The sequence below is a fragment of the Perognathus longimembris genome, chromosome 21, assembly GCF_023159225.1.
Source record: "Perognathus longimembris pacificus isolate PPM17 chromosome 21, ASM2315922v1, whole genome shotgun sequence".
In the NCBI taxonomy this organism is placed as follows: Eukaryota; Metazoa; Chordata; class Mammalia; order Rodentia; family Heteromyidae; genus Perognathus; species Perognathus longimembris.
Genome location: NC_063181.1, coordinates 19,259,668 through 19,283,456, shown reverse-complemented (window position 1 = coordinate 19,283,456; position 23,789 = coordinate 19,259,668). Strand labels below are relative to the sequence as shown.

The 23,789-nt window shown below is 37.0% G+C and overlaps 1 protein-coding gene across 2 annotated transcripts in view; it reads right to left on the bottom strand.

The window, feature by feature from the left end:
* The window catches only part of Neil3 (nei like DNA glycosylase 3), a 38,439-nt gene extending 19,477 nt beyond the window's left edge, over positions 1 to 18,962 (bottom strand). For both annotated transcript variants that reach the window (XM_048330481.1, XM_048330482.1), the window contains exons 1-2: positions 18,741 to 18,962; positions 6,023 to 6,147 (exon numbers count right to left, since the gene is read on the bottom strand). In XM_048330481.1, the coding sequence (XP_048186438.1) occupies positions 6,023 to 6,147; positions 18,741 to 18,896 (281 nt within the window). In that variant the 5' untranslated portion in view covers positions 18,897 to 18,962. The remainder of the gene's footprint in view (positions 1 to 6,022; positions 6,148 to 18,740) is intronic.
* Between the last annotated feature and the right edge of the window lie 4,827 nt (positions 18,963 to 23,789).

The following is a 23,789-nucleotide window of genomic DNA, read 5'->3' as shown; positions in this document are numbered from 1 at the left end:
TTGGGATAAGCAATAAAACAATTTCTTGCAAAAATTTTTGTGTGTCTATATATAACAGAAAAACACACGGAGAGAACAAGTCAAACTACTATTGTTTTCAATTCTTTCATTTTCGTTTACCTTTATATGTATTGGGAAGAAGGGATTTATAAATATTTACAGTCAACTTTAAAGTTACAAGGCAGTGATGAAAAATTCATAACCCTTCAGATTTTGTAGGATTGATTAGCAAGTCCAGTAAGAAGAAAAAGTGATTTTGTGAGACCGCTCATGATGAAGATCAAAAATGATTCTCAAGATAAAATATAGTGTTCTGCTTTTCAAATTCATCTCCTTATAGCTTTGTTGAGTTAATAAATATAGTTCTTTTGGCAGCAATGTTACTGCTCTGTTCTTCTAATTTCACAGTGCCAAGTTATAGTATTGTACAAGGTTAACCAGTCTAACTTTAAAAATGTGGGTTTTAAACTCTGGGTGCCCTACTATCAATCATAAGTGCATTTTACATGCCCCATAGTTCTTGACAGGAAAAATGTGTGCCTGTAAGTACTCCATAATTTAGCTCGTGTAGGTTCAGCCCCAGTGAAAGGTGTACAACTGTCATGCCCAGAAGCCATCATATCTAAAATCTTTTCAGCTATGGCTCATAAAGTGGATTCTAAATCACTTCCACAATGAAACCACATCTGCATCAAAAATTTCAAAGGTTAAGGCCCAACACAAATGCAGGAGCAACCTCCATATAAACTATAAACACAAAAAGTGATTTATTTATTCAATTATCTATTTGATTTCAGGGGCAATGTGAATGAAGTAACTGTTTTATCTTGATTCTGCTTAATTTAAATTGTGCAACAAGTAAAATATGAAGACTGAGCCCCCAATTTAAACTAATATATCATGTAAGGTTACTGTTAAGTAGCTGTCATCTGAAAGGAAGAATATATCAGTATCAAGAACTATTCAATGTGAAGATCTATATTAATAAAACAAATCTCATGTTGATTTTTTTAATCCCTGAGCACAAAGGTCCATTTTACATTAGTTTTTCTCTCACAATTAACCCAGCTAAAGAATTCCTGATTAGATCTTCAACTTTGAATTTCCATAAACTTCAACGTATGATACTAATGGTCACCTAAGTCCATATATGGGCATAATAGCAACACTGCCTGAAAATTCTAGTTGCAGTTGCCAGGTTCAAAGACATGTGTTAGTCCAAAGCTGGACTGGCCTCCATTCTTTCCTCTGATCCAGAGCCTCTGATCCACACAAGAAAAGAATGAACTCATTCTCAGCTGGATTCAGCTTTGGTTGTTAGCACATTGGCTACTTATGCTTTGAGTCTGGGATTCAAAAACGAAAACTCCTGGCAATTTAACTCTTAACAAATGTCTTTTCCCTCCTTCCCCACCTTCCCCTCCTCCCCCTCCTCCCCTTCCTCCTCCCCCTCTCCCTCCTGGTTCCTCCTCCTCCTGTTCTTCCTGTTCTTCTTGTTCTTCTTGTTCAGGTCGTGGGGCTTGAACAGCCTGGACATTGTCCCTTAGCAACTTGGCTCAAAGTGGTCTACCACTTGAGCCACAGCTCTACATTCAGCAGCTTTGGGGGGTAACTTATTAGAGATAAGAATCTCATGGACTTTCCTGCCCAGGCTGGCTCCTAACGGTGATTCTCAGATATCACCCTAACTAAATTACTGGGATTACAGGCATGAGCCACCAGTTCACCACTCCTGAGAACCGCCTTTAAAATGGTCATATGATCTTAAGAGTGGCACTGTGGCTCAAGTGATAGAGTGCTCACCTTGAGCAAAAGAAGCTCAGGGACAGCACCCAGGCTGAGTTCAAGCCCCAGAACACGGAGGGGGCGGGAAACAACAAGAATACAAAACCCTCCTGTTCTTGAGGCAGTCAGATGGAGTAAAGGAGGAATATGGACAGGAGAGTTGCTTTTGTTTAGCTGATGGTGTCCAAACATTAGTGGTTCTGTGGAAAGCAGCACTGAAGGTTAATGCTTTAGAGAGGGTGGGTGTTACAACTGGAGAGGCACCATGAGTGTTGTGCTAGGTACTCCTCACCCAGCTGGCTGCCACTGTACCTTAGCAGCACTGTGGAGTGTATGCTGCAATAAATATAATTCAACCCAGAGCCAGACACCATGGGGCACACCTGTCTTCCCAATAACATGGGAGGCTTAGATTCGAGGATCATGGTTGCAGCCATGCTAAGTAGAAAAGCCCATGAGACTCCATCTCTATAAAGAAAAAGGGAAGGTGGATACTGTGGTGCTTGCCTGTGATACCACAAAGAAAGGATGGGAAGACTACAAATGCAGGAGGACTTCAACTCAAGTGTGGGATGTGAAATGTTATGCTAAAAATAATGGCAGATAAGGCTGGAGGCATGGCTCAAGAGGATCATGACAGATGAAGTCCTGCTCTCAAATTCTAGTGCCCTCAAAACAAACAGTGAATAAAAACATGGTGATGTCAGAAACAGATCCAAATATAGTCAATCTTCAACCAGGTTGCAAAAAAATTCAGTGAAGAAAGGATTAGCTCACAAAAAAGTGCTGAAATAATTAGATACACACAGGGGAAAAAGGCACTTCTTTTTTTTAAAGAAAACAAAGCCTAAGTATTTGCCTTGTTTTGTATGCACAAATGAATAAAAAATGGACCAAAACCCCAAACACAAGAGCTAACAGCTCAATAAAATTCCCAGAAGAAAGTAAGGGGAGAAAATGTGTGAACTGTTCATAAAAAAGTATGAACCGGGAAAGAAAAATTTATTAAACGAGAATTCACAGTATTATAAGCGACTAATCTTCAAAAGACATGCTGAAGAAAATGAAGAAATAATAAGTCGGTGATACCTGCAAAACAAGGACCCAGCTGAATGCTGGTGCCTCATATCCATAACCCTAGCTATTCAGGAGGATGAGATCTGAGGATCATGGTTCCAAGCTAGCCTGGGCAGAAAAGTACATGATACTCTTATCTCCAATTAACCCCGGGCAAACTGGAAGTGGTGCTGTGGCTCAAAGTAGGAGAAAGCTAGCATTGAGCAAAAGAGCTCAGGGACAGAGCCCAGGCCCTGAATTCAAGCCCCACAACTGACAAAAAAAATGAAACAAAACAAAACCATGAATCTGGTAAAAGACACCAAGAATATATAAGAAGACTTACAACTCAATCATATAAATGCACATAGTCCAATAAAAAATTAACAGTTTCTAACATAAATGTATCAAAGTTTCATATTCAAAAGAACCCTGAAGATGTTTGCACCTGGTTATTAGGGACAAGTTACTAGGTTGAAGGAGTAGCACTGTTGTCAAAAGCCAAATGAGAACACTGAATAGAAGATATTTATTTCTCTAAAGTGCAACATGTTTCAGCTTCTTCCACCATGTAGGAGACAGATTAAAAACTATATGCCTCTAAAGCCTTTCAGAAGCAGTTATAATTAATTCCACAAAGTCATCTTAACAAACTAAAAGGAACAGTTACATTACCTCTTGTTTATTATCTTAGAGGGTAAATTCCAAGAAACTACAAAATTGATTATAGGAACCAAATATCAAACTTTCTGGTCAATGAGGCTAATTTCCACAAGTCATGATATCACAAATTGGAAATAGCAAAGTGTTTTAGGAAAAGATATCCACTAATATACATTTATATTTTCAATATTAGTCCAAGAAAATGTAACAGCTCTGTCAATTTTTATTGAACTTGAAAGCTTACTGAGTGCTTTTGTCTGGGTGAATATACATACCAATATATGCATATACTATTCTGGCAAGGTATGAAACCATAGTAAGTGCATTCAGTAGTGTGATGATGAATGTGTTATTTTATATATTTCATTATTTTTCAGTTTTCTATAGTGATTATATATAAGGAAAAATCCTTTTTGCCCTCTTTCAGCTACTGTAAAATGTGATAAAAGTACAGGTATTAATCACATAGCATTTCAACAAGGCATTTAAGTAAATGAATATCAAAATTAATTTTTAGTATTTTATGGCACTATTAAGAGTCTTTGGACACAACCTTTCCTAGCAGAAATAAATTTATTATCAGAAATAAAATCCATATTACTCTTCAGTTTGGATTTTTCTGGAAGTATAGCTCTTTCATGGCAGATTACCTTATAGTTGACTAGTGTGCATTAGTATACAGTGGGTGTTCTACCTTTGTAAATAAACAAATCCTTAGAGATTCATTATACACAAGCATTACAACTGAAATTCGGTAGCAATTTGGATCACAAACAGCTAGGTATGGAGGAAAAGTATGAATTGTTAATAAGCACTTGTTATATGCGCTCTAACATACAGACCAGTACTGCGATAGAGAACAATGCAAGTCATCAATGAAAACAGTACTTCTCTCTCAGGTTTACAGAGCATCATTCTCACACACAGATCACAGTACTTTGACTGAGTCATCTACTCCCCTACGAAGTGAATATAAAAAAACAAAACTGAACTAAACAAAAACATTATGCTAAATTTTGAAAGGAGACACAGCTAATTTTTAGGTTGTTGAGTACAAACCCCAATAGATGACTGCCCCTGACCTTGACCAGATACATTTAATACTTGTTAAGTCTGCAGGAAATTAGAAGGAAGCAAGCCAGTGCAAATTCCCCCTCTCTCTCCCCCTCCCATGTACTAAGTTAGGTACTCTCCAGGGATGGTCCTAGAACATGCAATTTGAAGAAGTGATTGCCCTTGTTAGAACTTCACGGAACACTTAGTGACAGCATTGCACTGAGAAATGATTCCCTCCTTATCAGTCTGCTGGGAAACACTTGATAAAAACCTCCCTCTCATCCTATAGAAATAAATCTGCCCTGAACACCAGAGAATCAATAACAGAGCAATGCTTGCAACTCTCGTGCGTGGATTCCATTGTGTACTACTCTGTCCAGAGGTAGAGCTAAGAGTTTTCAATCACATCAATCAATTACACCAGTAATGTAACCTGCAATATATCATTACTGCATGAACCAACAAGCATATGCTGATGTTATCTATTCCAGGCTAAGAAAATCCATGAAGTGGCAATGTTGTCCAAGGACAGAAGCTGCTGACAGTGAAGAGAGACCACCTCAAAGGAAAAGCCATTACATAAACCAGAAGTGCTCTAAGTATGTGGTAGATGAGATGCAATATAAAATAATCAAAGTCAAATTCTCTCTTTTTAAGTGCTCTCCAAGCCACCTTCACTTAAAAATCTGTGTCTTTCTTGAAGGTGATAAATGTCCCATATTTTAAAGAAACATAAAGTAAGATTCAAAGGAAGGGAACTCATGTATACAGTTTGCAAAAAAGCTCAGGTAGAAAACACACGAGATTTGATAGATATGTTAACTGACACTTTTCTTTTTTTGCACAAATTAAATAGATGGACACACTTCAGTTGCATAAATTTTGGTGTTTCTTGTCCTTAAGTCAATGGAAAGGATCTTTTGAAATCAGCACATTAGACATGAATTTCCATAAGAACTCTAAAATAATGGAGCAACTCTTACTTTTGAGTTCTCCAAGTCTCCAAGTTCTGTTCAAGATTTCAGAGAAAGAAAGAAGGCAGAAAAAGGTACAAATCCAGTGATCTGTTAAACAAGCCATTATAGACTTGTCATAAGTAGAAGGTAATTAATGTCACTGAATACAATGAACACTGGCTGACAACAGGAGGTAAGAGTAAGTGTAAGAAATTTGGGGAATGGCAAATAGAGATGCACTGCTCTGAAGCATTCTGGGAAACCTTCCTAGACTATTTTTTAAAGAGAAATAATTGGCCAACATCTAAGTGATGATGACATCACAATTTATTTTTCTTCTGGTTTATTGCTAACCATGACAGAATCTCAACCTCTTATGTTAGCTCTCTCTTAAATGAAGTATTTCTACATGATTAAATATGACACTCAGCAAACTACAAAAAAAAAGCTATTTAAAGCATTTTTAAACCTTGAGAGATAAGATGTATTACATAGGTTTATCTTACCGTAAAGCTTTTGGGCCAAAGTACATAAAAAGCTCTTTCCCCAAAGTTTCCACACCACTGTAAACATAACCATGAAACAGTCTCAAGAAATTCCAGCTGGAATCACTATTATTCAGTACATCAGCCTAGGAGAAAACACAACACACATAAACACACATTCACACAAATTCTAAACAAAATTATAATTTAATTCTTAAGCATATTTATAATACTTTATGCACAGGTGCGTTTCAATGAGAAGAATAATCTCCAACAAGTCAAGTAATGTAAATCAGCTGTTTGCAGATATTTTGACAAATTACTATGCAGTAATTTAAAAAAGAAAATGGCCAAAAATTGTAAATTGAGGGAAAAAAAAAAGTAACTGGCAATCACAGTGAGTTTTTCCCCAGGACCTTACAGTTTTGTGCATAGGGAAACAAACACAGAAAAACAATGTGATTGCTACAAAACTAGAATTGGTATACAGAGCGTTCTGTTTTTAGAGGTGTACTCAAGTTCTCTAAAAATGTTTTCTGATAAAATCCTCAGGAAATGATGGGCAAAATCAGGGAGAGGGAGGGGAAGGGGGCAGAGAGCTTTAACATGGATGGATTTTTAAGCAAGAAAGGAATAAAAGTTTAAAAACAACGAAAATGCACGTGAGAACCTTTCAAAGCATCAAAGAGGGCCTTGAAGTTAACTTTTATCACACAGGCACTCAAGGAATGAAAGCACTTCAATCTGCATGGTCCTGTGGCCGAGCACATCACAAAGCAAGCTTGGGACTGCCTGAGGACAGGAATCGGATTCAAGAACTGCCCTTCTCCAATCATAATGTTCAAAATAAAGGAGAAGTAAGCTGATTTTTCTTTACTTATCAGCCTAGTAAAACAAAGAATATATTGTTAGAATTACAATATACTATTAAATACTCTAAGAAAATCAAGGAGCGTATAAACATAAAAAACAGACATTTTGAGGCTGGGAATATGGCCTAGTGGCAACAGTGCTTGCCTTGTATACATGAAGCCCTGGCTTCGATTCCTCAGCACCACAAATATATAAAATGGCCGGAAGTGGCACTGTGGCTCAAGTAGCAGAGTGCTAGCAAAAAGAAGCCAGGGACAGTGTTCAGGCCCTGAGTTCCCATGACTGGCAACAACAACAACAAAAAAACCCAGACATTTTCTTCTATTTCAAGTGCAATGATATTTTTCAATGATTTACAAACATGTGCATTCTAAATGCGTAAGGAGATTTTCATTCTAATCTGTCTTTTCCTAAACTGATCTTTGTTGAAAAATATACCAAAGTATTTAATTTGGAGAGAATAAGGTGATTAAAAAATAACTGAGAACAGATATTTTCCAACTGCAACCATTCAAGGCTGTAATGGCTACCTCTAATGCCTAAAATCCAGGCAATTTTAAATAACTTCACATTCTTCCTTTGCAAAGTTAGCACAGAACATGAATTATAGGCTTAGAGTGATAGGTACAACACATAGAAGAATAATCAACAACAATATCCCTCCAGTACTGCAGAAATCAAAAACACTTGTGGGAGGTTCTACTACCAGGAATCACAGGTACATATGCCACTATGTCCTCAGAACTTTTACCACTAAATTCTCTTTCTTGAACAAACTGAAAGGCTTATCAATAATTATCAAGTACCTGTAAAGCAGGCTTAAGAACTATGTGAAAAAAATAAATAAGTATATATAAATATATTGCATATTTTACATATGTTATATAATATACATTATATAATATATTATATATTTATATATATGCTTTCATGTCAGCCTTGTTATAAATGAAACTGCTAGGAAACAAGAATGGCTGCTTTGCTGACTTACAGGTGACTTTAAGGCACTTATCCACACTTCAAGCCAAGTATGTGTTACAATAGCAGGTTTCAAAGTAGGTTTCCATAACAACCAATTAATATGTGAAAAGTTCTTATACACCAACTAGGGCAGTTTTAAGATGATGAGATATAAAGAGCAGATATGGGTCTATTATGAATAACCTTTGGCTCCATGTAGACAAGGTTTAATACTTTTTGCACTCTCAGTCTTACCATTGTTTTGAGTTTTTATTTCCTTTTCAAGTTTAATGGCTCAGAGCTTCTTCCTCTGCCATTCAAATGCCAACAGTGTCATATACTTACCCACTCCTTTATATTAGCAAGTGCTTTAAACCATTTTACCCCATTTGAAATACACACACATGCACACTCACACACACACACATACACCCCACAAATTTGCCTGTTTAGAAAGAAATTAGCTACTAATGACATCCCTGTGATTTAATATCTCATGCTCCTCTACTTTTATAAGTCAAATCCCAAACTCAAGATTTATCAAAAGAGAGCCAAAGACATAGAGTTGGAAAAAAAAAAAAAACTAAAACAAAGAAAAACAGCCTCTTCAACAAATGATGTTGGGAAAATAGAGCAACCATATACAGAAAACTAAAAGTAGATGATTGTCACCGTGCACTAATATCAATAATAAGTGGATCAAAGACCTCAACATCAGACCCCAAACTGTGAAACTACTACAAGAGAGAGTAGAAGCATTAGAACTTATAAGTCTAAATAGAAACTTCTTGACTAGAGTCCCAGGGGCACAACAGATAGGAGAGAAACTTGAAAAATAGGACTAGAACAAAATAAAAAGTTTCTGTACAGCTGAAGACATAGTTACTGAACTAGAAAGATAGCCAACAACCTGGGAGACGATCTTTACCAGCAACATATCAGACAAAGTCCTAAAATCCAATGTATACAAGGAGACCAAGGAACTAACCCCTCCCAAACCTAATAAACCAATCATTAAATGGGCAAAGGAGCTAAGCACATACTTCTCAGAAGAAGAGGTAAGAATGGCAAAGAAACACATGGGGAAATGCTCATCATCCCTGGCCATAAAGTAAATGCAAATCACAACAACTCTGACATTCCATTTCATCCCAGTAAGATTTGCCAGACCTGTGAATTTGAACAACAAATGTTAGTGGGGATGTGGGAAAAAAAAAAGGAACCCTACTGCACTGTTGGTGGGACTGTTAAGTAGTACCATTCTGAACAGCATCTGGAGGTTCCTCAAAAAACTAAACATAAACCTTTCCTACAACCCAGCCATACCACTCCCGGGCATCTATCCTGAACATCTAGAGCCAGGATATGATAAAGCCACTTGCCTATTCATGTTTACTGCTGCAGTATTCATAATAGTTAAGGTATGGAAACAGCCCAGATGCCCCACAACAGATGAGTGGATGCAAAAAATGTGGTACCTATACACAATAGGATGTTACAGAGTCATAATGTCATTTGCAGGAAAATGGATGCAACTAGAAAAAAAAATCATGTTAAGGGAGGTAAGCCAAGCTCAGAGAGACAAATGGCACATTTTTTCTCTGATATAAGGAAATTGGATCTAAAATACACTGAGATCTGATAAATTATCCAGGATTCTAGGCACTCATACACAGTGATACCCAAAGAGGATACTCTTAGGACAGAAACAGAAAGGTGAATTGCTTAAGTCTCTTTTCATATATGTAAAAAGTAATATACATACTGAAATGAATTCTAAGCTATGGAAACAAAAGACCTCTTCTTTTTTTCAGTTTTTAGTTTTTGATGATTCTGTCTTTTTTTATCTTATGTATGGATATTCAAGCATGTGTCTTCTTCAAAAGGGTTGGGGGTAGGATACAGAACTCTAGGGGAAAAGGGCAAAAAAGTGCAGCCGTGGAGCTCAGCGGACACTTGATGAAAGTGAACCACACATGTGGGTGGAGATGGGGGGAGGGACTGGGAGAGAATGAGGGAACAGGAGAGGCTGTAGAAAAGGAAACATACTCATTACCTGCCTTGTGCAATTGTAATCCCTCTGTACATCACCTCTATAATAGCAATAAAGTAAATTAATTTGTCTGATTTTTGTCTGATTCGCTAATATTTTTTTTGTCAACTACCTTACCATAAGGCACTAAAGGCCCTAAGCCTCACTACTTCATCCCTTCTCATGAAATGAGAAGTCACATGATTAGATTGCTGTCCTATACTTTCCTCCTACTCCCTGCCTAACCTTCTTGTCTTTTCCCCATTCTAACTTTACCATGTTTTATAAGGGTAATATGCAAATAAACTGTGCCATCTCAACACCTAATAAAAGAGTAAAAAGTCCCCATTGTCTCATATTAACTCTGTTCAACTAAGGCATTTGCTAAGAACATATCTACTTAGAAAATACTGAGGTGAAAAAGACATGTGTTCAGTAGAACACATTGGGAAGGGATAAATAAGTTTGTAGTAAGGTTGAAATGACCATTAGAAACACATCAAGTAATCAGGCGATAGGAGTCTAATGTTTTGGAGAGAAGAGATGTCTACACTGAAGATGCCAAATTATCCAATAATTAGCAAAGAAATTGTGTCTGAAGCTGTGATGTTAGATGAGATAAGCAATGAAGTATGTACAGATAAAGGGAAAGGACACAAGAACTGAGGTCTGAAACACCACAGTGTTCTGTTGCTGGGAATTAGTGGAAGAGCCTGAAAAGGTGATGGAGAAGGCAGCTAGCGAGGTCAGAGCAAAATCAAGTCAATGTGACTTCCTAGAAGCAAAGGAAAACTGCATTTTGAGGAAGAGGGCATGCCAAGGGCTGCTGACACATCAAATAAGATGAAGACAGATTTAAATACTGGATCCAGCAATGAGATGGCAATTAATGACAAGTGTGTGGGGATAAAATCCTGGATGGAGTGGGCTAGAGAGACAGAGAAGAGGAATCATTGGCAAAAGAAAATGTGAAGATACAATACTGAATGAAAGAAATAAATGGAGGAAATGAGTAACCAAAGGGGCATGTTCCTATGTTGACAGGAATGATTCAGTAGAGAAGAAAACACGAATCATACAGGTTACAGAGAAGAATTACAGAAGTGCCTTTAATGGGCAAGAAGGAATGGTTAAAAGAACACTGTAGTTGTGAGTCTTGATAGAAATATGAGTAGTCCATCAATAGTCCCAGGAACAAAGGCAGAATACATGTTGCAGGTATAGCTGTGGCAAAAATTCTCCTGTAATTGATTTACTTTTCTTGAGTAAAGTAGGAACCAAGTTCACCAAAAGAAAGAAATGCAGGCTCAACTATTCTGGATACTATCAAGCTATATGTAGCATATAAATATTACTCCAGTCTCATCATATGGCCTCACATAAATGATATTTCTGGTTTCACTGTAGCAATTGGGTTCTACGAAGGCAGATCTATTTAAAAAAAAAAAAGCCTTCATGGAAATCTCACCCGATAGGACTTTAAGTATTCTAGTTATGGCTGCCAAAACTCTGGAGTTCATGGCCTTAATCCAAGTGAAAGTATTTCTATTTATGTTTACCGCCTTTTTTGACTTTCAATTTGATCCCATGGGTTCTGAAAATCCAGCTAGTTTCTTAGGAATATGTTCTAGTCTACAACAACAATCAATTGCTCCTTTATCAAAGCACTGAAATTTGACTTGGCAAACTATCATTTGGGGGGCGGGGCAGTAATCTGAGAACTAAAACCCAAGTAAAATTCATGTTAAATTTTGGTACCAGTTAATCTTAAATCACTAGATAATGAACAGTTCAGAAGTTATCAATTGAAGGAAACTTATTTTTGCTCTAATATTAAAAGCCCAGAACAACTAACTAATAATGTCTACCAAGAAAAGATTGAGACCAAGCTTATCCTGGTTTTTAATCCTAGATTTTCCCCAGGAATGTCTAGTTATGTGGTAAATGAGTCTGCAAGGACCAGCCTTAGGAGTATGTGGAATAAACCTACAAGATGGGGAATTTGAAACCATGTATAAGAACTCTATAGGCCTTCCTCTACATGACCTACACTGAAAGGTAAATTTCAACATTCTGCCCCCCCCCTTTCAGGAATCATCTCATAAAGTATAGTTACTCTGGAGGAGATGTCTACACTTTCAAGTCTATTGCCAACTCTTAGAAATTGTCAAGAGCTGAAAATATGGAAAATCTCACAATTACTTAAAAAAAAAAAAGAAAAGCCTCAGAGGATGGCCCTTCAAACCTTTCTGGTTAGTGGGACACTTACAAACCACACAAAGCGTGCTTTTGTAAAGAAATTCTATTGTACACATATATAGTCTATAATTCTCTCAGGTTTTAATGTTTCCCTAACTGGGGAGCTAAACAACCTTGAAGCTATCTGCTCAACACACTGAGTGTAGTGTTTTCTAAACCCTTACTATGCTGAATTATTTGTCTGTTTTGTATTTCTTGTCTACCTGTATAAGTAACTCCTGTTTAGCTGATATCCTCAGGATTTTGCACAAGTCTTGAGTAAACATGTGTAAGCTTGAACAAATCTCTCTTCCCTTATTTCTGATATACTGTTTTAAAGCACAGACTCTTAGTCTGCACATACCATGGCCATATCAGTTAACCTTTCTCAAGATTTCTTGGCAAAAAGAAAAAAAAATTCTACTCAACCATGTGTAAAATCTTTAACATCCCTCTCTCTTATTTTTCTAATTATCTGCAATGAGGTACATTTAAACATGAGTGGATAAAATTGCCATGTCTACTAAAAGATATATGGGAAGGTTTAGAAAAAATCTGATGTATCCCAGTCTCAGACACTAGCTATTGTTGATGTTTCTATTTTTGACGTTTGCTTATCATTTGAATACTTTCTTTAAAAAAAGGAATTCAAATATTCCATTTTTGTGTGGATGGAAATGATACATACAGAGCATTTAGTTTTCTATAATGTAGGAGCTTCATTCAAATCAGCTGATTTTTAGGGCATTATCTTTTCCAAAATAATTAGCTCCTCATAAATACTGTGAGCAAATGAAAATTTCAACTGATGACTACCAAAACTCCCTGAATCTACTTTCCAGTTTAAAAAAAATAATTTTTAAATTTAATTCTGGTATACCAGTGATGGTTTGTTCCATTTATTTTCCAAACTACGACAAACACACTGGGCAAAGCTCTTGGAATAAACCTAGATATTCACTCATCCTGCTGCAGAATCTAGGGTTATCACCTCTTCCCATAAGCTTCTGTGGCTCAGACAAATTCAAATACTAATTTTCACAAGCCTATTATCTTTGCTATAACTATACACAGTTGCCCAATGTATACTTGACTTTCTCATGTTGACCCTAATAATTCTGTTACTGTATCATTTGAGCATTTCAACCTTTTTTCCTTCCTCTGAAATAGAGATGAAAATCTTTTCCACAATTTTAAGTATGATTGAGTAGGGTTCACCTTCCATTTTCAAGTGGCTTAATAATATGAAATCTTCAAAACAACATATATTTTTCAGAGACAGCACATGATTTATTGCACTTATTATCATTTATCCTGCCTGTCCACGGGTGAACTAGGAAGATGAACTTTTCAGAACAGAATAAGACTTTTTCCATAGATAAATGTTTTGACTTTAGGGCAGTTACATAGTGTTTGTCACATAGAGAAAATACCATATTTACTTTCATATTTTATCCTCCTTTCTGCTCTCTTGCTCTTTCCCCCTCATAGAAAAGAAATTTTTAAATTAGAAGTCTTTCAATCAAAAGTATCAAATAACTTCATTTCAAAAAAAAAAAGCATGTACAACAAAGTTTTAAGAGCAGAAACTTTGAGCGCTTATCCAGAGACTAAATACTTGGTGCTTTACTGGAGGGCAGAAAATGATTACACACCCTTCATAAGGGAATCAAATGCTCTTGAGTTAAATGGGTCTGGTGAGAAAGCTCTGATCTAGAAAGAAAAGAAGTAGCAATCACAGGGAGGTTTATCCTGCTACACACAATGCTAAGGGTTTTATAAGTCCACTGACTTAATCAAATAAACTATGTTGTAAGTATAAGCATCTCTAGAGGATGAGTAACAAAGGAATGGGAGTTCTAAATCAAGATGACTCTATGTTCTGTATAGATAAATGAATCTAGAATAAATAAATGAAAAATCACTTTCCTTAGTTCATTCTATGGACCAGTAATTTAATACTTTTCTTACTTGATACCTTTTGTTTCTTGATTCCATATAATGCTGGGTGTTGGTAACAGGATGATCATGGATCACTACGGAGAAATTACTATCAATATCCTCAGAAGAATCTCTAATCGTGCATGTCCTACATAATATTTAGAAAACTTCTCTGAAACTAATCTTTGTAGATTAGCACATTCTTTCAAATAATGCCAATAAACAGATTTTTTTTTAATTTGAGCAAGAGGAAGATAAAAGGAAAGCTCATTGTAAGTGGCTTCATTACTTCTATGCAGTAGGCATTTCTAAATGTCATGCCCAACCAAATATACATATGCTCATGATGAAAGATTCCAAATGGAATTTATTTTAAATCCTTAATCATAATGCTCTACTCAAAACTTTGCTTTCCTATATCCAATATACTTTTACTACATGCTTTGTATGTTCATGACACTAACATAAGTAAAGAGAATGGAAGTAGCTATCATTTCAAATACACACATCAAATCTTAAGGAGTCAAAGGAATAACTAGGAGATCATGTTCAAAATGAGATGAATGCTTATAAATAAACTGTTTCATATCCTGTTTATGAAAGGAGATTGAAAACATATGCAGATTACACACTGATTTCACTAAAATATTGTATCCACCCAACAATTAAAATCGGAGGACTGACTCTTCAAAGCTCATTAGCCAGACATGTTCATTTACATTCTAATATTGTTTCTTACCATAAGGTTCCACAAGCTCCAGCAGAATTTTATGCAATGAGCTTACCCGATTGTATAATTTTATGCTGACAAGACAGTAGATCAAAACTCAGACAAAAAAAATATGCTGCATACATGACTGACAGATGCTAGGATTTTCTGTGGCTAGGCTTTCTTCTTCAAAATAAGGATCAGTTGACACACGGAGGGATGCATTAAGGTATGTTTCCTATAAACCTGAAACTGACTGGAACACAAAAGGAATTCTACTTGATAAACCAAAGCTGGTTCACAATTGCAGTAGTCTCTAAGGTAATGATACTTTGGTTTTTGGAACAATGACTATTTGAGGATTAAATCTTTATTAAGTGCCCGATTAACATTTCTTTCACTCTCTTTTGGATATTTTTTCATGTTGTTGCACTACAAAGAACGTAGTATACTACTACAATATTACTTTTAAACACTATCTTGACAAAATGAATAATTTTAATCCAGTGACGGAAACATTTAAGTAGCTGCACTTTGGGATATGGGATCATATGTTACAATAATGATTTTTGTAGAAGTTGGTGAAACCTACCATGCGTTAATAGAATTTACTGTGGATCCAACATCTCTCTCAAATGCAAAAGACTTAATATTTACAAGGGTTACAAATAGTATTTAGATAAAAAGGCCCCAGAAAGCGAGGCAATCACAAAATGTTTAGTTACTAACAAGCGACAAAAAAGACACAGTGTCCACAGAAGCAGAATTCATCATCCTAATAACAAAGACCTATTCTAGTTTTTAATTAATCATTCTATTAAGGTATCAAACATAATTGTTTGAAAAGTAGGGTTATTTATTGGCGAAATGTAGTTCATTGAGTACTGTTGCAAAGGGATGCTAACAGTAAGGAAACATTTATATTAGGTAGTCAGGCTCTGCTTTGGAAAGAGACACAGAACCGATCACTGTAGAGAAACAACTACAGTAAACCAAATTTCAAAACAATGGCAGACACAGCCAAATCCAAGGTTGTATTTCTCTAGTTAATGATCACATACAGAGCAGGTAGAGAGCACTATGGTGTTCCTATATAATGTGCTAGCAACTGCCCTATATTATGAAGAAGAGCTATAGTGGAAGTCATGGTTCATTGGTATGTAGCTTGGAGCATAGGCTTTGGAATGTGACCAAAGGTCAAATCCTAACTTAATTCTTTATTACTCATGTGATCTTGAGCTATCGGTTTAAACTCACTTTGAACCACACATTCCTTTTCTGTAGCACCATCTAAGCTACTCCTTTATTCTATATAACAACTCTTTCTCATGACTAAATACTTCATGCTTGGAGACCAGAGCTAATCACAACAAACTGAAAAAGAAATGATCAAACCTAGTGCCAGCAACTCACACCTATAGTCTTCCATACCCAAAGGCTAAACTGGCCTTTGGAACACAATAATCAGACACTCTAATTTTCAACCACTAGCAAAAAGCTAGAAGTGGATGCATCATTCAAGCGCAAAGAGCCTTGCCATGACCAGAAAAAGCCAAGCATTCAGGCCTGAGTTCAATCCTGCACACAGTCACACAAAGAAAATGTTCATACTATGTTTATCTAAATACCAACAAAGTGACCATTAAAACATTAGCCTGGATTCTTTTTTTTTAATATAGTTTTTATTATCATACTGAATTACAGAGAGGTTACAGTTTCATATATTAGGCATTGGATACATTTCTTGTACTGTTTGTTACCTCCTCCCTCATTTCCCCCCTCCCCCCTCCCCTTTTCCCTCCCCCCCATGAGTTGTTCAGTTCATTTACACCAAACAGTTTTGCAAGTATTGTTTTTGTAGTTGTTTGTCTTTTTTTTTACCCTGTGTCTCTCGATATTGGTATTCGCTTCCAATTTCCTAGTTCTAATACCAGCATACCTGGTTTCCAATATACTCAGATAAGATACAAAGAAAGTGTAGGTACAACCACAGGAAGGTGATACAAGAAGATCATCAATAATAGAGGCTACAGTTATATATGGCACGTTGAAAGTAGTTACAACTGTGATATAACAATCATTTCCATAACATGTAGTTCATTTCACTTAGCATCATCTTATGTGTTCATAAGGGTATAGCTATTGGGCTCCTGTGATCCTCTGCTGTGACTTGCCTAAACCTGTGCTAATTATTGCCTATAAGGGAGACCATAGAGTCCATGTTTCTTTGGGTCTGGCTCACTTCACTTAGTATAACTTTTTTCAAGTCCTTCCATTTCCTTACAAATGGGGCAATGTCATTCTTTCTGATAGAGGCATAAAATTCCATTGTGTATATGTACCACATTTTCCTGATCCCATTAGCCTGGATTCTTAAATCAGGGACTTTATCTTACTCGTCTTTATATCCCCACACACATAAAGCCTAACATATAATATTATTGTTGAAGGACATAAATTATGAGATCTACAGAGATATTTGTAACAAAGCCATTGTTAAGTCCTATAAGGTCCACTTGTGATACAGGATTTCTCTTCCCCCTCCTCATCTTCACTACCAGCACCTGAGTCCCAGCTCCTCACCTCAATCATGGCAGTTGTCTCCTTAGAGAGCAGTACCAACCTCTGGCTTCCCTCCAGTCCTTCTTTTCAAGGTAAAGGAATCTTTGCAAAGTGTGAATGAATCTTATCACACTGGAATGACTCTCAAACTGCTAGGATAAATACAAAGTCCCTAATCTGCTCTCAGGAGTTCTAGGTCTTAGGTCCTTACTCACCTATTTTGTATCCAATCACCTTTCCTTAACACTTTTTCCCTCTTTCTCTTTCCACAGTGTTTTTGTGTTGGTTTTTCTTTTCAGTATTTCACATTCTTGAAGTACTGAACTCCACAAGGAAACATTTGTTTTCACTACCCAGGTGCCTTGATAGTATTCAGTACTTTGTTGAGTGATTTTCATAAACGTTAAAGTTCTTAAGAAACCATTCGAGTATACCTCAATACTACCCTGGAACAATTTTAGGAAATACAATAATTAAACCAATAATACAAAGCGCATATATGAAGATGTCAAAAAAATAAAAATAAGATAAAAGGGCAATCGGAAGGAGATGCAAAGTTATTTTTTTTCTCCAAGTTTGAAAATACATTTTCTCAGAGTTAAAGCTCACTTATTGCAAGTTGAAAGCATATGCCAATTTTTCTTTACAGGACCAAAAGCAATGAGCTTTGCAGGAGAAATTGAAGTATACCATAATATTGAATGTATTCCTGAAATACAATCATCTGACCCTCTAAAGGCCTTTAAAAGCTTGATGGCTTAATCAGAATATTTTTAGTACAAGTTCTAAGTTCTTATCAAATGAATACCAACACCATCTGCAAGTAATGCCTGAGTGGCAAGAAGCTGTGCTACAATTTACTTTAAAAAGAAATACATGCACTTAAAGGAACTAAAACTGAGTTTCACTGACCCTTCATTAGATGGCAATATTAAGTTCAGAGGAAAGTTAGTGCTAAGTTTTCCATGTGCAATTTTCGAACTACATATTACTTGTCATATACTTATCAACTGCAGAACTTTAGGCAAGCAAGAAGCTAGAATTTCATGTTAAAAGCTTAACATCTTAAAGTCATGATGAAAGAAGTCAGAGGTTGCAGAGATCTGATAATATTAGCAGTGGAGAAAATAGAGCTGTTAGACATAAGAAAAACATATTTTGCTGTCTAATTAAGACGTTAAGCAAGCTGACCTGTGATAAAACGCATTCAGTCAATTCTCGTCTTAGGATGTGCCCAGGCATTAACAGCCAGGCCTATCTTCTGCCTAGAATCCCCTCCTCCCTTCCATAAAGATAAAATTTAGGCTAGAAGCCCTAGCAAGCTTGCACCAAAGCAAAGATATGGCACCATGGATCCTGGAATACAGGGTATTTGTATCATTTTCTCCTGGCAGACTCCCAGGCCTGTGACTGGAGTAACTCACCTGGAAAGGGGCATCAGCCATTGAGTCGGGCTGGGGCAACCCCGGCCCTGGCAGGCTCTGCAGAGCACTTCCTCGCACGCCAGTTACCGCCTGGCCCGGGACGACTCGCGCCCGAATTTTCTCTCCATTCAAGGTACAGCCCGGTCCTTCCACCATCTCTACAAAGTCCACCCAGGGGGCTCTCGGTTACAGACAAGACAAGGAAACTGTGGTGCAGTTTAACCTTCCCGCCCCCACGGAAAGGAAGTTCAAATCTCCCGCGCGCCAAGGCCCCTCCCAGTCGCTCACCAGCCCCGCCCACTCCCATCATCGGACGTTCCGGACACCGCCCAAACCCTCCCAGGTCCCGCCCCAACCACCCATGGCCACACCTACAGCCCCGCCCAGGTCTGGCTTTCAGCCCCGTGCTTTTAGCGGGCTTAGGCTTCCCAAGTGGCGCATGCGCAGCAGCTAATGTGCCGTCCTTGGGGTGAAGCCAGCGCTGAGTCAGTGGAGTCAGGTAAACCATGCTCAACTCTAAGAGCAGAGGAACTCTAGAGCCTCGAAACATAAGTCCTTTGCCTTAATGCTTTACCTTTGCATTCAGGCTCCTCAGTCCTTGCACATTTTCGGATTTGATTTTCTTAGTCCTTACTGTAACAGAGGCTGTGGGTTCCTATACCCTATTCAAAGGTAAATGGGAAGAGAGGCTGAGTTAAGCTTCCATAGAGTAGGTTTGCTTGTTTTTCTCCTTTAGGTGTAGTGTATGAGATAAAATGGTTTTCTATGCAAAATAAACATTAGTGACTCAAATACCTCCTCGTTTTCAAACAGCTAAATGAACTCTAGGCAGACCCATACATCCACCTTTTTGTCATAGCATGTTCCAGAGGTGAGTGATGTTTGAAATAGCTTTGTAAAAAGTACAGCTGTATGTACATTGAACTGCAAGACACCATGTAGCTTTTCAAGGTTATTTGTAATCCTAACAAAAGACACATATACATATAAATATATGATAATGACTCCATACAGTTTGATTTGAAAAACTGCACATTAAAACAATGTCAATTGGTGACTGATTTTACAAATCATAGCACTGTTAAGCCAGAATATGTGTATATTTGTGTGTGTATGTGTGTAAATCAGAAGAATGTGTGTGATTCACGAGTGATTCAACAATTATTTATTTAAATCTTGTTCTAGAAGAGTAGTGGCCAAACAGCTAGATCAAGTTCAGAAGACTTTGTATTTACTCCTTTCAGTTTTTGCTTACTTTTCAAAGTCATGCTGTAAGCTAATCAGGAAAGAATCATCCTTCTGACTCAAATTCAGTAATAAATCACTGCCCTGTGAAAGAGGGCACTGCCCTGTGAGCCTTTTTTGTTCTTACTTTTGCATTATTTTATTGTTGTTTATCCAGTTACCTCATTTGTTATAACTTTTCATAGTTTGTCAGTCAGAATTTGGCAGTAGTCTAGGTGTGTAGTATCTCCAAAGGTTACAGTGTAGATGTATGGCCAGAGGCAGATCTAAAGAGTTGACTGTGGTTATGAGTGTTATGCCCATGTCAGAGACCACCTCCAAGAAGACCACTGAGAGCCAGACATTCCGAAATGCAAAAGCAAGGCTTTATTCAGGCAAGCTGCAGCTTGGGTCTCGCCCCATTCACCAACGCAGCGGAGATAGGCAGGAGGACCCAGAGCTGAAATCTTACAGGGTTTATGAAGGCAAAAACCACAAAGTTACAGTAAGCAGGTGTTTACAGATCTGATTGGCTCTAGGCTAGGGGGAACATGCCAGGGTAGACAGAGATTATCAAAACAGCCTCTGGGCTGTCTGGGTTCTGACAACCTGTCCTGCTAGATGGAAAATTTTGGCGGCCAGGGTGGGCTCACAGTGCCTGTTTATCTTTGGCTAGCATGGCCATTTCTCAGAGCTTATGCAGGCCCAAGGTTACAGGCACAGAGTGGGGCCTGACTGGCTTTAAGATAGCTTTAAGAAATTTACAGCTCAGCAGTTTCAGCACAAGCAAGTCAAGTTCTTACAATTCAACATAAACAACAAGATGGCTACGGTTTCAAAATGGAGTCACTGCTGCCTCAAAGTAGGATTTACCTTCACTCTTCATAAGGATCAGTTCTGAGATGTTTCTTAGACAGCAGCTTGAGGCCTCAGTTCTCTTCTAAAAGGTGTTTCTATAGAACTGTGTCACTTTTCTCATGATGTAGCAGTTGACAGAGAACTGCTTTTCCCAAGTGGACCTGGAATCTTCTCTGAACGTCTTTTATCACACAATTGCCATTTTTCAATATGACAGTTTGCCATCAAGCCAAGTGATAATATTGGTCATGTTATGGCACAGAATGAGACCCTCATGGGTGTGGCCTTCTGATAAACCCACCAGAGCAACCAGCTAAAATTAAAACAACCAGCCTCAAGCCATTTATTATATCAACACAAAATCATTTAAGATATTTTTCTATATACTAAAATTCTTCCAACTTTTAAGATCTTCAGAAACTTTCTAGATACGGACAGAATTGATATTGTGTATTATGTAGTTGGTCCTTCTGAGAATCTACCAAAGCAACCTATGTGAGAGTTATTTGTGTTCATACTGCTTATGAGTGTAACAAGAATGTAAGTGTCATGCTCACTGTTATATTTTCATAGCCGCTAGGATTTTCTTTTAGACATTCTACAACTGAAAATAATCAAATTTTCAATTATGAATTTGCAATACTTATTTACAATTAATTTGCTTATCAATCTGAAATTCAGATTTACTGTATCTACTAAGGTAAAGCCCAAAACTCCATTCAGTTTATGAGAGGAAGCAAAGATAAAGTTTGGATTCATCTCTTTTTATTCTTCATTTGGGATAGTTGTTGATGGTAGCTGGGTAGTGTTTTCTGTGTAATGCTGAGTTCATAGCACTTGTACAAAATTTCTATTTCCACTAATAATGATCCTAGATTCTTAGTGCTTACAAGTGCCAAACAATGCTTAAAGTGTTCTGCAAATATTCTGTTTTCATACTTCACAGTAATCCTCTGAGATTTGAGTCATTGTCAGTCTCATTTTACAAATGAAGGAACTGAGGCACACCAAGGAAAATCATTCACTCAAAGATACAGACTTGGGATTCAACCAAGCTAGTTTTAGTCTTAGCCAAATATTTTCAGCAACATCAATTATGGTACACTGGCTCACAACCAAATACTTTTAGTAACAACTTACAAACAGTGATTTAGATGGGGGGAAAAGTAGAGCTTTTAGTCAGCCTCAGCTGGGAATTAAAGACAATTTAAAAATTTCCTTCAGCATAGTTTGTTTTGACATATTTTGGAATGTGAAATGTTGTTGATACATTTCTCCTTACAAAGGCTGTGAGATTTTTTTAAAGCCAAAATAATGAAAAACAAATAGCATGGGAGGAATTTCTTTAATGTCTCTATATATATACATATATATGTTGAATATTGAATATATTTAACAAGTAAAAAGATAACATCTACACTCTCTCTAAACTCACTTAATTAGAAATATGAAGGGAGGAAACTATCATCAGTGAACATCGGATGCAGGTTTTTTTTTTTTTTATAATATTAACTAAAGAGTCTCCAGATTCTAAACATTAAGGGACACTTAACATTAGACTACCAGAAGATACTAACATGCGCAGCATCAGAAACCAATTTGACACTTTTATTGGGAATATTTTCTGAGTGTTGGAATTGGCAAATTCCTTGTGCTTTGTTTATGAATGAAGGCTGGAATTCTCCAGATGACAGGTTTCAACCTGCAAAATTAAACTGAAATTGGAAAAGAAGCAGCCAGACATTCTAGGTACAAGAGACTGCTCTGTGACTCCCAGCCTTTCCAATGTCCTGTGGAATCTATAACTGAGACTTGTTTTCATTCTAGTTTTGTGTCCCCAAATTCTTATGACACTGATATTTCTCTGATTTGTTTAAACAAATTATTAAGCAAGGAAAAGTAACTTCCTAGTATGAATATAAATTTTGGGACAGATAATAACTAAATAATAATTACATACAAAAGCACCAAAATAATCTCTCTTTGAGGGTTTATCTCCGTGAAAAAGAATGGGAAGATTAATTTCCTTTGTGTTTTGAAATATAAGAAAAAAAGAGAGTTATTTTCTATTAATGTCTTGGAGCTACATTTTTCATCTATTGCAGTCACTGGCATGTGTATTCAAGTTAGGCAAGACAATTATGAATAATTAATATGATTAATATGATATGCTAAGAGGTGTTGATATTATTTTGAGAATAATGAGGGATGAATAAAGAATTACATGAAGGAGAGTCACATGATTCAATTTTTTAAAAAAGAAAACATCAGAATTAGATTGCAAACTTTCAGCTTGGGGTCAGTTTGGCTCCTCATCTGACCCTTGATCTCACTTGGCACAAAAGTGCTGTTGACTTATGTATAATTGGTTGAAGGTAGCTATGCTGCTAAATGTCCTGCAGTGCACAGGACTAGCTACCACAGCAGAGAATTATCCCGCCCAAAATGTCCATGTACCAAGTTTGAAAAATTCTATGGTAAGCTAAATATTGACCACTGTGGCAAAAATACTTAGGTTCTAGCTGAAAGCAAGTCCTCAAGCCTATAATTCTAACTACTCAGGAGGCTGAGATCTGAGGACCGAGGATCAAATCCAGCCCAGGCTGCAAAGTCCATGAGACTCTTATCTCTAATTAACCACCAGAAAACTGGAAGTGTGCTGTGGCTCAGTGGTAGAATGCTAGCCTTGAGCTGAAGAGCTCAGGGTCAGTGCCCAGGCCCAGAGTCCAAGCCCCATGACAAAAATGAAAAAAGGTTCTATATCCTAGAGTCACTAAACTTCACATGCATAATCAAAGGCACACTTCAAGTAAGGTTAAGTGAAAACTTTTGAGATAAAGAGATTACCTTGCACTATGCACTATGTGAGTGGGAATCTAAAAAAACAAATGTTCTGTTAATAGCCAGTCAGGAATACCAAAGCTGTGTTATGAGAAATATATATATATATATATATATATATATATA